Source organism: Delphinus delphis, chromosome 4 (assembly GCF_949987515.2).
Source record: "Delphinus delphis chromosome 4, mDelDel1.2, whole genome shotgun sequence".
In the NCBI taxonomy this organism is placed as follows: domain Eukaryota; kingdom Metazoa; phylum Chordata; class Mammalia; order Artiodactyla; family Delphinidae; genus Delphinus; species Delphinus delphis.
The window spans coordinates 58,453,389-58,468,838 of record NC_082686.1 but is presented as its reverse complement, the minus strand read 5'-3'; the positions used below and the strand labels follow the sequence as shown (position 1 = coordinate 58,468,838).

General features: G+C 43.6%; 2 protein-coding genes across 3 annotated transcripts in view; both read right to left on the bottom strand.

The window, feature by feature from the left end:
- Positions 1–7,333, bottom strand: part of C4H3orf52 (chromosome 4 C3orf52 homolog) — a 30,808-nt gene extending 23,475 nt beyond the window's left edge. Inside the window, exons 1-2 of the mRNA XM_060009884.1 lie at positions 7,175–7,333; positions 1,150–1,279 (exon numbers count right to left, since the gene is read on the bottom strand). Coding sequence (XP_059865867.1) covers positions 1,150–1,279; positions 7,175–7,312 — 268 coding nt within the window. The 5' untranslated portion in view covers positions 7,313–7,333. The remainder of the gene's footprint in view (positions 1–1,149; positions 1,280–7,174) is intronic.
- A 6,868-nt stretch (positions 7,334–14,201) lies between these two features.
- Positions 14,202–15,450, bottom strand: part of TMPRSS7 (transmembrane serine protease 7) — a 49,372-nt gene continuing 48,123 nt past the window's right edge. For both annotated transcript variants that reach the window (XM_060009882.1, XM_060009883.1), the window contains one exon: positions 14,202–14,372. In XM_060009882.1, the coding sequence (XP_059865865.1) occupies positions 14,202–14,372 (171 nt within the window). The remainder of the gene's footprint in view (positions 14,373–15,450) is intronic.

Sequence of the window (15,450 nt, the reverse complement as noted above, 5' to 3'; positions counted from 1 at the left end):
CATCATAAAAACCTTAATACTGATAATCATAAAAAAATTAGCAACTACCTAAAAGGTTTTAAAAAGATGTGGAAGGGCTTCCCTGGTGGCGCAGTGGTTGAGAGTCCGCCTGCCGATGCAGGGGACACGGGTTCGTGCCCCGGTCAAGGAGGATCCCACATGCCGTGGAGCGGCTGGGCCCGTGAGCCATGGCCACTGAGGCTGCGCGTCCGGAGCCTGTGCTGCACAACGGGAGAGGCCACAGCAGTGAGAGGCCCGCGTACCGCAAAAAAAAAAAAAAAAAATGTGGAAGAGTACATCATGCAGTTATAAAAAAAAAGTTCACAAATAATTTTTAATGAATTGGCAAAATGATCTCAATGTAACATTAAAATCCTAAAGGTGAGCCACAGAATGATAAAAAACAATCTGATTGCAAATCATTTTTAAAATGCAAGTAAGAAAAAGACTAGAGAAAAATATAACAAAATATTAATAATGTGGATGGGCTTTATGGGTAACTGAACAGGTACTATGTTCATATTCATAATAAAAAATAAAATGAGATAATGCATGTAAAATATATATTTAGCACCATGTGAGTTTTTGTTTTGTACCACATACAACACAAATATAACAGTGATTTCTAAAATAAGTTAAAATAATGACAGCTTACAGATGCATGGTTCTATGAAGTTTTTTAAATGCTTCCAAATACATTATTCCTCATTTTACCATTACAATAATATACTAGGTATATCAGATAAAGTTATCGTTATACAATAATTACCTTTTTACAATAATTATCTTTACTAAACAAATTATTTTAAAAACTTTTCAAACATGCATGGGTAAGATACAATAAAACATAGTGTTTATGGAAATTAAAAATTTAAGAAATCTCCAACATCCAATGGGTAGAGTTTAAAGTAAAACAATGACCCCCATACTTTTTCCAGAGTTTATAAAACACACAAAAAAGAAAATAAAAAAGAAAAGCAAAAATCATGTATATCTCCCGTCTATTCAACATATCGCAAACCAGTTTTAAATTCATATTATAAACGATGAAGTAGCAGTGAGTACGTCTTTGATTTCAGCGTTTAAGTGTCATAAGCATTACGTGAGTTCTCAAAATGCATCAATTTAGTCATGTTTAAAACCTCTTACCTCCAATCAGACATAAGCTTATGATGATGACTATAACGAGACCTAGGAAAACAGAGGCGAGGACCATCCACAGTTTGCACTTTCCAACCAAGTTCTTATTACAGGAGTTCCAAGGGCTTTCCTTGTCAGCCTGGAAAGCAGAGGGCGACTTAGAGGCAGGCATTTGGTTTCAACAAACATTTTTTAATACTCACTATGGGCCAGTGACACTGAAATGAAGGCAGCAGGATCCTGACCTCGAGGGGCTCCACCCTACTGAGTCAAGTTTACAAAAGGACGGAATGGAACCTCACAAAGAAGTTAGCAAGAAAATGCTCTGGGGACTCTGAGGTGGGAAGGACAGGCAGGATTTTGAAGGATGGACAGAGAAAGGCATTGCAAACCCAGGAAAGAATATCCTCCCTGTCGACTCACAATGAAATTGGCCAAGAGATGCATCTAATAGGAATGTGGGTTTCAGAGGCAAGTAATGAGAGTTAAGATTAGAGGGAGTGAAAGGTTGAAGCATATCTGAGAGGGTCTTAAATGTTGCCAGAGCAGTTTGGACTTAAATTGGCGTGTACTGGGAACTCATTGAAGGTTTCTGGCACAAAAAAAGCTGAGGAGAAGATTAAGAGAATGATGTATAGTCTAGACCAAGAGAACCTTCTGCTGGGGCCCAGACTCTATGTAATAAGGGCCTGGAAAGGGAATGAAAGGGAGGACAAGGACGGGAGAGATACCAGAAAATAAGCTGCAATGTGTGTAGTGAGGCAGAGGGTGGGGTTAAAGTAAATAATTTCAACCACTCTGGTCTACTGAACATCAACACCGTTTCACTTCATCTGAACACCCCTGCAAGGGAGGTATTAACCCATTTCAAAGATGCAGTTGGGAGAGATTAGCCAGGACTAACCCCTGCTGCGTGACACTGCCCCGCTCACTCGCTCTCCCATTGGTCTACAGGGTCCCCCAGGCACTGTGTGGGGCTCCAGGTTAAGAGTGCGCCCGGCCACCTCCACGCTCAGTACTGCCACCTGCCCCTAAAAGGTCCCATTCCTCTCCTCCTACTTCCTACATGGAGACCATGGGAAACAATGGAATATGACGCAGAAAAAATGTGTTTCTGTATCAGGATCCCAATCCCAGCTATAGCACTTAAAGGCAGGGGGACTATCAGAAAACTCCTTACTGAAACTCACCAGCCCCAAGGTCCTCACCTGTAAAACACACAAGTAATAAATCTAGCTCACGGGGCTGTTATAAAAACTAGAGATCACGCACATGAAGCACTTGCTAAACAAGGGTAGAGCGGAGGTCACACTCCGGAGCCCCTGAGCGCACTTGACACTGGCTCTCAACACACAGGAGCCAGTGGTTACGCGGAGTATTCACCTGCCTCGCCAAGCGGCAGCGGGGCACTTCCTGAATCCGCGCCTCGTTAACTTTCTCTTCCGTCGTGATTTCAGTGGCAGCTATCAGAAAAGGAAACTGTCCACGCAAGGACTACAGTTTAATCTTTCTCAATGAGAGGGTCCAAGCCTGCATATCAGAATCACGTGAAGGGGAATTTAAACAACACCCAGGCCCTACCCGGACCCAGGGGATCAGATTGCAGGGAAGGGGGGAGCAGACCCAGTTTGTCAATGTAGACTTCCCAAGGTAAATCAGCTGCTTTAGGAGAGGTGGACCCCTGGTCTGGAGCCTCCCTGCTCTTCAGGAACCTGGTCAAATCTCTCCTTTCGTGGAGGCCTCCCTACCAGCCCACCCGTGGAGAGATCTCCCAGTACACACAGCTCGTCTGCCGCTGCCACTGTCTGCCTTGTCTGGTATCAGGTCCGAATATAAACAGATACTGGCCTATCTTCCTAGGGAAAGTGAAACCACATAGAAGGAAGGGTGGCTCTTAAAATTCCCCACTCTTATATCCCATACCTCTGCCTCATACAAGTAACAGGCACTTAATAGACGTGTGTTGCTTAGTTATAGTGGGTGCCCAAAATTTTGAGAATGCACTTTGAGAAGCTCTAGAGTAGAGGTCACACTTTGGAGCCCCTGCATGCCCTTCAGGTGGGGTATGAGGGGTACAGTAAAGGCCCCGTCAATATCTGGACAGAGGGAAACCCTCTTGAGGTAAGTGGGTGTAGAGTCCAGGGACGGCACCACCGCTCACCCCTACCCACAGACTGAGCATTGCTCCAAGGTCACCAAAGCTAGCGGCTCAACAAGGCACACAAGAAAGAGGAGTCCCAGTATAAGAAGCCTTGAACTTCTCAGGGGACAGAAACATATCTTCCTATTTACAGAGCTCCTGAGACACATGCCATTTTCAGTCCTTGTACAAGACACAGCAGGAACCATAAAGATTCGTGCCAAATGAAATGGTCTGGAGTCTCAAATGAGCCCATGAATGAGGGTCGATGCACCTCTTTGGCCCTTTGTGCCTTCACCTATGCTATCCCTTAGAGACCACAAACTAGGACGCTGGTGGTGTGAGGAGACCAATATTCTGACTTCCTGGGGGAACTCAGCTCAGAATTATATAGCCCTCCTCTGTAGGAAATGCCTCTTCCTGTCCAGCCCATCACTGCCATCCTACAGGCTGGCCCCTTCTCCTGCCGTCAGCCCGAAGGCAGAGACCACTATCCTTTGAATGACTAATCTTCACATATTTTAAGTCATCGTAAAATGGTCTGTCAGACACACCCAACCCATCAACAGAGTACAGCGCTGCTCAGCGGTCTGCACACCAGAATCAACACAGGAATCCTAGTTTTTCGAAGTGCCCCCAGGAGAGTCCACCCTGCCTTGAGAGAGCCTCTGATCCAGCAGATGCATGTTACCCATGCACACTGGGCCATGGAAACACAATGCCTCCTTCACAGCCTTCTTTAGCATTTCTTGCCCAAATTCTAGGTCATGAGGAGAGGCCACAGGCAGGTTCTTCTCCAGAGTGGCTTCTGAAGATTTTTGCAAACTGCATCTTACACTCTATGATGGCAGCATATGGCCCAAGAATTTCTGTGACTTTCCTCTGACTATTCCCCCAGATATATTCACATCCCTCTTCAAATAAGGTCCAAATACATGACATAAGGTCCTGAAACAATGGCAGGACTACGTATCTCTTGGATACAAAAAGCTTTTCTTCTCTTTGGCTCAATTAGGAAAAGGTATTATATAGATCAGGGGAAATTTTTCTTAGCACACAGTAAAATCTATATTTTGTAATCTTCATTGTGGGATTTAATCCACTTGTTGACTCAAGCACAAAAGAGCCAGCTGAGTCTTGTCCTAAATTCTGAACAACACATGTCAATGGGCTAATTTTTAGCTAGCCCATTCATATATGTATTGCCTGCCTCAAAACTACCCATGGATTATTACTGCTATTATCAAAATGATGCTGCCATCCCTTAAGATGCCTCTGGGACTTCTACCTGAAAACTGAGGTCGGAGTCCGTGAAATGAGCCATAAAAGAAAAGTAGTCTTACTCAATTATCCTTAATGCCTTTTCCAGTTCTGACCCAACTATATTGCCATGTTTACAGTGATGGCAGGCAAAGTGAAGTTCACTGGCTTACAATCTTTTTCCCTCAAGCCCCAAACCCAAATTAAGAAACAGAAAGTTTTTTCTACTGCCTTTGAATACCCTCCCAGATGAGCCCTTCCAAGTAGGAAGATACCCATGATATGGGATGTCTTCTTCCCGATGATTCTCAAACTCTTCCCTGCTCGTCACGCATCTACCCGTCTGCTCACATCTCCCTCATCATGCCAGATACGCTACTCAATTCCTCATGTTTCACCTACGTTCCATAACTTACAGAAATTAGTAATAATATATAACAGGCAATTATACATAAATAAATATGTTATATATATTTATATATTCAAATTATGTACATATATATAGACATATAAAATAAATCAACAAAAGCAGCATAGGTTTGAAAAACAGCCTGAGTTCAATCTCAGAGCCACCAGTGGGTGAACTTGAGTATTTTGGTAACTCCGCCTGAGACTCAAGTTCTTCACTCAGTTTCTTCTTCTGTCAAATCAGAATGCCACCCCCTTCCTCTGAAGTTTGTTGTGCTCATTAAATGCATTTATGTAGCAGAAGTGTTTGAAACATGATAGGTACAAAATATATGTTTAGTAAAAACACATGGACTTAATGCTACATTTCAAAGTTGGAAATCTTAACATATAGTTTAAAGAGACCTACACACAAAAGTCTTAAGAGTCTGGATCTTGCGCTTGTGGCTACATTAGTTGACTTTTCGATTTAAAATACACTTCAGCTGATTCTATGGAACCAAAGAGAATGATTAACACATTAGATGAGGATTTTTTTTTCCTCTTTTTAAAAATTATTCCTCTTCAAGCACTTCTAGAATGTTCTCCAAGTGCTGATGTAACCCTTCATCTTCACGCCATTCTGTCCCTCACACAGCTTTCCTATTTCCTACACAGCTTTGTATTTCCTACAAAGCTGGTTCACAAGGAAGTCTCAGATATCTGTATACACCTGGCTAACAAGGAAGTAATTAAAACATGAAAAAGCAATCTCTACCAGGTAGGTTAAATGATAATAAAATACTGACACCCTGTATGTGTCCTGCACAGTCTACTCCTCCACTGTATTCAACATGCATTCCCAGGCCTCACAAAGAAGACTGGTTGGCCACATTACATTACCACCAGTTGACAGCTGGGAAAACATAGACCTTAGTGCCTTGCCTTGGGACACACCTTTTAATGGGGAAGTTGTCACCAGAATTCAGATCTCTGGATTCAGTCCCAAACCATGGAGTCCGTGGGGTGTCCTGGGTCTATCTGACATGAGGCAAGTACTCCCAATTCCCATTCCTAGACATCGCCTTGGAGGATCCGTACAGCAAGTCCACAGTTGCAGCCACTTGCACAGAGATCAAATCATCTTCCTTCAACTTTCATTTTTCTATGGTATTCATCTTTCATTCAAATATAAGGTAGCAAATTACTCTCCAGGGTACCTATAAAAGCAGACTTTACAGTATTACTAGGAATCAGGGAGGAAGCAAAAGCAATGCTTTCAACTTCTGAATTTCCTGCGTATCCCCGAAATCAGCAGTTGAGCTGCCAAAGGGATGGCAGTAGAGGAGAGGGCCCTAGAAAAATCAGGTTGGAACCATATGTGTATATATGTGGAGTTCCATATACCAAGTAAACATCAAGCCAGTTAGAAGGGTTAATCAGAAGGTAGAATTCAAAGTCTCTGCTGTGTTACAAGCATTTGATCAGAATGAATAATTTTCCTGCCCCTGTTAGAGCTGAAACAGAAGAGTTCAGCCTAAACATCACCAGGGACTTACTTAGAAACTGAGACGAGGCCAAAGCGAATGAGGCGGTCTAGTTCTTTGAGACAAGAACTTGTAAATTATTCCCCTTAGTTGAGCAGGGCAAGTTCACCCCCCAGGCCTTCTGTACTTGCTCTTTTCTCCCTTCTCCCCTACATCTCTTCCTGTGAAATCAAATGGCCAGACTGAGAGAAGACAGAAAGTGTAGACCCAGGGGATGGCGAGCCGGGATGGGGGATGGTGGGCGGTGGGTGAAGGCTGGGGGAGGGTGGAGGGTGAGGGCAAGTCGCAAGGTCGTATAGGAAAGGAAGACAAAGAATTCTCAAGAAAAGGAGACACCAGTTATCGCTGGCTCGCCCTACTGGAAACAGAAAAACCAAATTAAAAGTTAATGAACTTTTTAAAACCACCTCTACCTCTGGGGATTCTCTCTCTGAAGAGAGGAGCCGCACACCTCCGGGATAAGATTCCTCAAGTTCCTTGGAGCCGGAGGGATCCGAGGGGCCTCGGGCAGGCTCAAGGTGGAGGACATTGTTGTGTCTGCTCCATTCAGAATATTCCAGCGCGCACCACCGGCGCTTGGGGTCTGCTGCGCCCAGAAAGCTGGCTGGAAACCGGAAACTGCGGTGCCAGGCCCGGGTCCTGGCCAGCAGCCTGGCTCAGAGCCCGTCGGATAACGCTGCCAGAGCGAAGACGGCCTTACCTGAACTGGGCAGGGCTCCTCCTCCTGAGGAAAGATGCCCTGGACGGCTCCACTGAGAGGCGTCTGCTCGTCTGGCTGCCCCTGGATCACCGAGAGCTCCAGGTCATCTCCTGGCGATGGGGGCCCGGCCCCCTCCATGGACGGGGAGAGGAGGATTAAACAGCCCGCCAGAAAGCAGGACGCGTACACCCGAGGGTGCAAAGTGGCCTCGAGCGTGGCTTGCCCTACGCCCCCGGTGGGTGGGGCGGGGAGCCCTCGGGCGGTGGGCGGGGCCTGGTGGGGCGTGGGGGGTTGGAGGCGGGCTTTGACGCCCGGGAAGCGCCCCTAGCTCCCGCCAGGTGCCGCAGCCTTGGGCTGCTGTGAGCTCCGGAACACAGCGGAAGAGGGCTGTTTTTCTGGTTTGTTCAGGGCGCTGCTTGCTCTGCCTTTTGCTATTTGTACATATACAAAGCAGAAGCTGAGCCGAGGGCCTGATTGGGCGTCGGGCTGTGGCATGGATGGACATTCCACCCTCCTCGAGGAGCTGTCTGTTGCACGGGCTTGCCCCAGTTTTCGCTGTCTAGCAAAATTTCATTCATTTAATCAACATATTAACTATGAACATATAACTATCTCCTGCGTGCCAGGCATCGTGCGAGGTTCTGAGCCAATGAAGGTGCATAATACGAATACACTCCTTCCTCTTACGAGTTCAGAGTCAGGCAAAGACACCGTAGTGAGTGGTGGAGGGAACAGCAGGCTCAGGAACCAGGCTGCCCAGATTAATCCCCTCTCACAGGGTTCCTAACTGCGAGACCTTGGACTTTCATCTTTCTGTGCCCAGTTTCGTCATCTGGAAAGCTGACATAATGTTAGTACCCCCCTAAGGGAGTTGTTGCCCGATTTATAGAGTTGATGTCAGCAGAGCACTCAGACATATAGCAAACATTCATAAACGTTGGCTATTATCTACCTTTGGGAAGAGGGTCAAGATACCCCACCATCACCACCTCCACACACACACACACACACACACACACACACACAACCTGAGGAAAAAGTATATGCACCCACTCACAATCCACAGTCCATAGTTCAGAACTTCTGGTCTTGAGAGCCTGAAATTATGTTTGCTCTGCAGGGTGTGCTGATGCTCTCAAGCTTCTGCTCAGAGCTGGCTTGCTTCCCTACTTCTTCCCTGCCCCCAACAAACATACATACTGAGATGAGTTTGAGACCTGGACCTGGCACATATAAATCAGCTCCATTTCAGAAGATGTTGACTTGTGCCCAAAAATCCAGCACCCTCGATGCCTACAGTTCAGACACTGCCTAGATATGGGGTCTCTAGTTGTCTCTTGCCTGCTGCCAGCTCATCTGGACTCTGGACTCCATCTGCCTGCTGGATGGGGTTGTGCTAACTGCAGCCACTCAGCTGCTGGCCGGCACTGACTTCTGCTTTCTCTGCCCTAAAAGGCAGGACTCAGTCTGCATTCTCAGCTGGGATTTTGTAAGAGGCTCTCTGATGAAGGAGCAAGGGTTAAGGGAACCAAGAAGGGGCACCAAGGCACCCAAGGACTAGCCACAGGAGAAAGCCCTCCATACCCTGAGGCTTAAAAGGGACTAGAGCTTGATTAAAAACTAGAACCATCAGTTGGGCCCTCTTGATAGGATCCGTAGTCACAAAAATTTGCGGCCACTGCCAGGACTACAGTCCAGCAGAGAGGAAAAATTCTGTGATCTTTGTCTCCACCTGCCAGGGTTTTGCCCGTTAACTCCCACTGGAAACTGGTGATGGAGGTTGGGGGTCGGCCTCCCAGGCTAAGAGCAGAGAATGAATCAGAGGTGAAAAGAGAGAGGAAGCCTGCATGTATACCTTTCCCTACAATAACTAACTTCTAGTCTTCCTTCTCAGACATTCAGTAGTCAGTAGACTCCTCTGGTCTGACCAGATTCCTCTTCCTGGCTGGTCCTTCCTTCTCCCATTCTGTTGCCACTCCCCACGTCTTTGTTTATGATGCTCCCTCTGCTTGAAATGCTTTTCCTTCCACTCCAGCCCACTTTCTGTACGGACAGCTCCCCTTCATCTTTAAATCCAAGCTGAAACACACTTTTCCCAGTAAACCTTCTCTGATTCCCTTCCTCCACCAAAAGTTATCCACACTCTTCTCTGCTACCCATACACGTTGTTCCTGTGCTAACCATGTCACATGTTCAGTCTAATTTAATTCAGCAAGTAGTGCTGAATTCTTGCTCTGTGTCAGGCATTCTTCTTGGTGCTTGAGATGTAGCTGAAGAGATAGCTAAATAAAACACAATCACTGCCATTGTGAAACTAATATTTATTAAGGGGGAGCAAACTTAAATAATGTTTTTAGAACATCAGGAGGTGGTGCATGCTATGGGGAAAAAAAAAAGGTAAAGAAGAGTATGGGAGGTTGGAGAGCTGAGCGGTGCAGTTGGGAGTTGCGATTATAAATAAGGTGACCAACTTAGGCCTCATTAGGAAAGTGAAATTTGAGCAAAGAGTTGAAGATGGCAAGGAATTAGCTCTGCAGATTTCTGAAAGAAGAAGGAACTCTGGGACAAAGGTCCTGAGACTGGAATCTGTCTGACTTTTACTGTCTGAGAATCAGTAAAGAGGCCAGAATGGCTAAAATGGAATATAAGCAGGAATTTTTCTTTCCTTGTCTACCTCCACCAGTTGTTTAATCTCCTCGAGGTATCTATGTTCCCAGTACTCCACTCTGTATCCAGCACAGTGCCCTCTGTAAATGTTGATTAATTTGAATATTCTCGGTAATGACAGCTTGCTAGACCCAGGGCCTTAGACCCTGACTAGAACCATTAAAACCTCTCTAACCCTGACTCCTATCCTTACCCAGCCCCAGACCACATTTCCCATAATTTCCTCATTTGACTGCAGGAGCTCATTCTCAGTGGGAGATTCCCTCTGTTGTGTAGGATGGACTGTAGCTATCTTCCAAGCCTGGTTTCTCCATGAACAGATGTCTAAAATCTCCTTCACTCTCCCAGAGAACCAGAAAGCTACTGTTTCCTGTCACAAACATATTCTACACCACACCTCTCAATGCCTTCTGAGTACCACGAGGCGAGGTTTATTAATTCTCTTATCTAGACTCGAATGCATTTCCAGAATTTCATAAGACTAGCCCTTGTACACTGTTGACATCCCTATGGTAGTATAGGTTTTGAAGACAAGAAGAGTTAGGATCAAATTTAAACCCTCACTAACTGTGTGTTCTTAGGCAAGTTGTTTAAAGTCTATGAGCTTCTTTCCTCCTTATAAAATGATTCCTATCCAGTAGAGTTAGGAGGATTAAATGAGGTAATTAAAGTAAAGCATTTATTCCTGTGCCTGGCAAAAGCAGAATCGCAGTAAATATTCCTTTCCTTTCCATAACTATGAGTATCTCTGTAACTAATACCCACCTACCCCAAACTCTTTGCACCCAGCAATAACGTTTGATTCAATGTACTTTTTTTTTTTTGTTTGTTTGTTTTGCGGTACGCGGGCCTCTCACTGTTGTGGCCTCTCCCGTTGCGGAGCACAGGCTCCGGACGCGCAGGCTCAGCGGCCATGGCTCACGGGCCCAGCCGCTCTGTGGCATGTGGGACCTTCCCAGACCGGGGCACGAACCCGTGTCCCCTGCATCGGCAGGCAGACTCTCAACCACTGCGCCACCAGGGAAGCCCCAATATACTTTCTTTTGATATTGATTTGTGTTCCTGTATTGTCACATTTTCTGGATTGCTGACACTTGCTCACACCTCCCCATATTGCCTGAACTACTTAAATTCTTATTTGCAACCTGTTCCTGATTTCTGATAACTGCAAATTTCTTCATCTCCAGACAGCTGACCTAGAATGTAGGTGAATGTACCAACTTCTACTTGAGGACTTTTTTTATCCTGCCAGTCTGACTCTAAACTGAAGATTTTCAGATGAGTTAGAAAGAAGTGTTTCTCCCTGGAGGTAGAACCAGGTTTAGATTAAATAATTCTTGTTGAAGTTTAGGAGTTGTGAATGAGGAATCAAATTCTATATAGATTTCTTTTTGCATTTTCTTCAAAACTGACTTCTATAGGGGTAGCTTTTTAAAGAATATTGTTTTTTCATAAATAGTTCTTTAAATGTGCTTTTTAAAAGTATACTGTTCTTGCACAAATAGTTCTTTTTAATATAATCTAAAAATTATTATTGACTCAAGTACTTTAGTTCGTTCAAGGGGGTCAAATGTAAATAACATTAAAATATTCGAACATACTTCTTGCCAAGACTTGCTGACCAGTATAAGACTTTCAGTTTTGCTTTTCTTATCATAGTACTTGCTCTTCTTTCTTCATCTCCTTTAAGAGCAAATAATTTCCTAAATGGTTATCATATAAAACAAAAAATAAAGTAACATCATTAAAGTGAGGTCACCAAAGCATCTCATTAGCTTCAAATAGATCTATGCCTCTTCAAAACCCCACATTTTGGGGGCTTTCCTGGTGGCGCAGTGGTTGAGAGTCCGCCTGCCGATGCAGGGGACACGGGTTCGTGCTTCGGTCCGGGAAGATCCCACATGCCGCGGAGCGGCTGGGCACGTGAGCCATGGCCGCTGAGCCTGCGCGTCCCGAGCCTGTGCTCCGCAACAGGAGAGGCCACAATAGTGAGAGGCCCGCGTACCGCAAAAACAAACAAACAAACAAAAAAACCCACCACATTTTGTACCCATATGTTGACAGATGGCAAGCAGTACTATGCTGAACATCAGCAGTTAGAGCAATTGGATCAGCCTCTCAGGATAATCAAGCAGAAAACAAATGAGAAATAGTTGGTTGGCTTGTGGTATTTCATTTTGCAGTTTTCCAGGCACTGAGAAGGGTGAGTCCCTACAAATTCTCCCCAATAGTCTAGCACATGAAAATGCTCCCATCTTTGTTTTTGGAGACCATTCCACTCTGTTAACTAAACCAGTCTTGGAATTTGCCTCTACTCACACCTTTGCAAAAATAAAGTCGATATTCCTACATCATTCAGATTCTAAAGGCATCTTGGCATGAAGTAGCCAAGTAAGTTAAACTGGTGTTTCTCAACCTTTTCCCCATGTCTGCACTGATGAGGAACACGGTACACACACATTAGCACCAGCAAGTGCTTAGAATGGTAGCATGTATGCGTGGTTTGAAAACTCCCTCTGATGAATCTGATAGATCATGCTAGCCATCCTCCATCTCCTCACTGAGATCACAAACTTATGCAAAGTTGTGAGGTATTTTGTTGAATAGCAAATCTCCTTAGAAATCACCATAAGTAAAAAGTACAATTCACCGTGTACCTAAGTCACAGCAATACCAGGCAAAATAAACCTAGGTTTTAAGAACTGTCAGCCTAATTTGTTCTTCTGTGCCATGGGTTCAGTAGCTAAATCTCCCTTTGTGGATTAAGGGGAACACTTGGCCCTCTGAATTGCACTATGCCACAGCCAGTTTACTGAATCCTCAGGGACCTCTTCAGAGGTGTATCATTAAAACATTTTTCCTTTATCTGAAGGAAACAGTCTTTTAGCAAATCAAAATATGTTTTGTGAAATGGAAAACATTCACTATCTCAGGGAAATCATATCCAGGTTTCAGTCTTACTATCTGATCTGGGTTATGACACCTTTTACTCTCTCTTCTTTTGCTGTTACATTAAGATTCTCCGAGGTCCTATAAAATCCAATTTCATTATTTTGGATCCTACTTAAAAATAACATTGCTATTACTTTCTTTAACTTTGTCCCAGGGAAAAAAATAATATCATTCTTCTCCTTTCTGCTGTTTTTACCTACTTGGTGGTATTGTTAAGTACAGCCTCTATTAATGAAAAGTTTATTCTGAGATTATGTGTGAAACACTCCAAATCAAAACAAAATAAATCAAGAACTATGATGTATTGAGCATGTACTATAGGTTTACAACTGTGCTAGGTATTGCACAGCTCTGATAATAAAAGAAAGTTTTGGCCATTGGGGTTTTATAAAGGGATCAGAAGTCAGATGATAATATTCTGAAAATTTTCACTTTCAAAACAGTCATCCAGGGCTTCCCTGGTGGCACAGTGGTTGAGAGTCTGCCTGCTGATGCAGGGGACACGGGTTTGTGCCCCAGTCTGGGAAGATCCCACATGGCGCGGAGTGGCTGGGCCCGTGAGCCATGGTCGCTGAGCCTGCGTGTCTGGAGCCTGTGCTCCGCAACGGGAGAGGACACAACAGTGAGAGGCCCGCGTACCGCAAAAAAAAACAAAACAAAAAAAACAGTCATCCAAAAATTCCTTTGTCTTTCAACTGCTGACCAGCATTGCCACAATTTTCTTAAATCCCCTGTAAGTGCTTTCAATCCAACTACCACAATGCTTCATTCTATCGTTTTAGTGAAGATTACTAATTAGTAATTGACAAATGAGTTTTGTTAGTTGTTTGATGGTTTCTCTGTACACAATATTACCGTGTTACAGCTGAAGAAAAGTCCTGTGATATGGTTAGACAAATTGGATTAGAAAATAAGGAAAATATAGGTACTTCCTCTGTCAATAACTGAGTTTAGCTTTGTTTGCATTTGTGAAGGAGTCATTTTTATGCATTTAATTTCATTAGAACACTGAAGATCTGGCATGGTATTTTAATGGAACTTATTTCAATAAATCAGTTTTGCCTGGATCCTTATAAATATCTGCCCTTGAATAGGAACATAAAGTAAGGTATGGATTCTTGAGCGTCTCACCCACTTTTTATCTTATTTTAGAGGTTTGGTTCATGACATTAGTTTTCTTCCATTCCTGAATCAATGGCCCTTTGATGCTTAAGAATGAATACAGCTCTATCCTTGAGGCAATTTTTCAGGGAATAAAATACATATTAATCTTTCTGTCTTTCAATACCAAATGTATGCAATCTGAGAGTTCCAGAAGAAAAAAATTATCTCATTTTACTGATAATTATTGCATTCTTTTTAAAAGAATCTATCACATAAAACACAGTCAAAAATCAAACTTGCACAATTACAAAAGAGAAGGGACATATTTATGAATCCAGGGAACAAAGTTTGACACCCTTGTATAAACACCAGGAAAGTTTGGTCTTCCACATCCATGTCCCCAGCTAACAATGCCAGTCAAAATCCATTTTCCATCACTTTTTCTTCGACAGGACAAAGGTCCACCCGAATCTCCCTACACAAGAAGATAATGTAAGTAAAAAGCACATTTGTCCCATGATCATCAATTTTGCATTAAGGTGTCTAATGAATTGTCAGCAAACGCCTACTCTGACAGGTTCTTGCTTGGCTAACTACTATGCAGTTTGGGGAAGTAACAAGAAATAATGCGAAACTTCCAATGTCATTTTAGAATTATTTTTCCTATAATCAAAAGGTGCATTCATCATAAGAAACTAGATTCTTTAGGCCAAGAGTGACATCAGAAGATTCTTGCAGAGGAAACAATTCTCACATACCTCCAAAAAAATAACAAACCTCAATAGTAATAATAATGACAATAATAATAATAGCTAACATTTATTTAGTGCTGGTATGTGCTAAGCACTGTTTTGGGTCATTTAATCCTCACAAGAACCTTTTGAGGCACGGTTATCTTGGAAGGTAGGTTGACTTCTACCTCTAGGTCATGCAACTTTAGTGTTGGCTCATGGCCCTGAGGAAGAAAGAAGAGGAGACCCTGTTTAGCTGGCCAGGTCCAATTATGAAACCCCAAGGATCACTGGCTAATAATTATCACAGAGAAATCACCCTCACTTGAGAGTCCTTTCTGACATCTAAACTCCAAAAGCTAAGACTGAAATAATTCAATGTTTAAACAGAATTCCTACTGTGCTCGGTATTTAAAGTATAATATCTGGATTTTTATTTCCTTATTTTGGAGCATACCTGAAGCTACACCAGTAGGCAAAGATAAAAAAAGCATTCTGAATGTGTCCCTGGGTGCCACCCTTACAATTCTAAACCCGATTAGGTGAATTCTAGCTAGTAGGAGACTGGGATCTTTTTATTTTAACCGTTGCCACACCAACTCTACGAAGTCTAATTTAACCTCTAAACCCTGATAGCTATGGGGAACAGGACTATAGAACCGACTAGCTGCAGGAAGCACCCAAAATATAGTAGCTTTAGCATTACAGAGGTAAATGTTCAAATCCCAGCTCAACTAGCTGTGTGACCTTGGGTAATTTACTTAGGCTCTCTGTGCCCCAGTTTCCTCTTCTATAAAATGTGAATGAAAGAATAATTTGAAT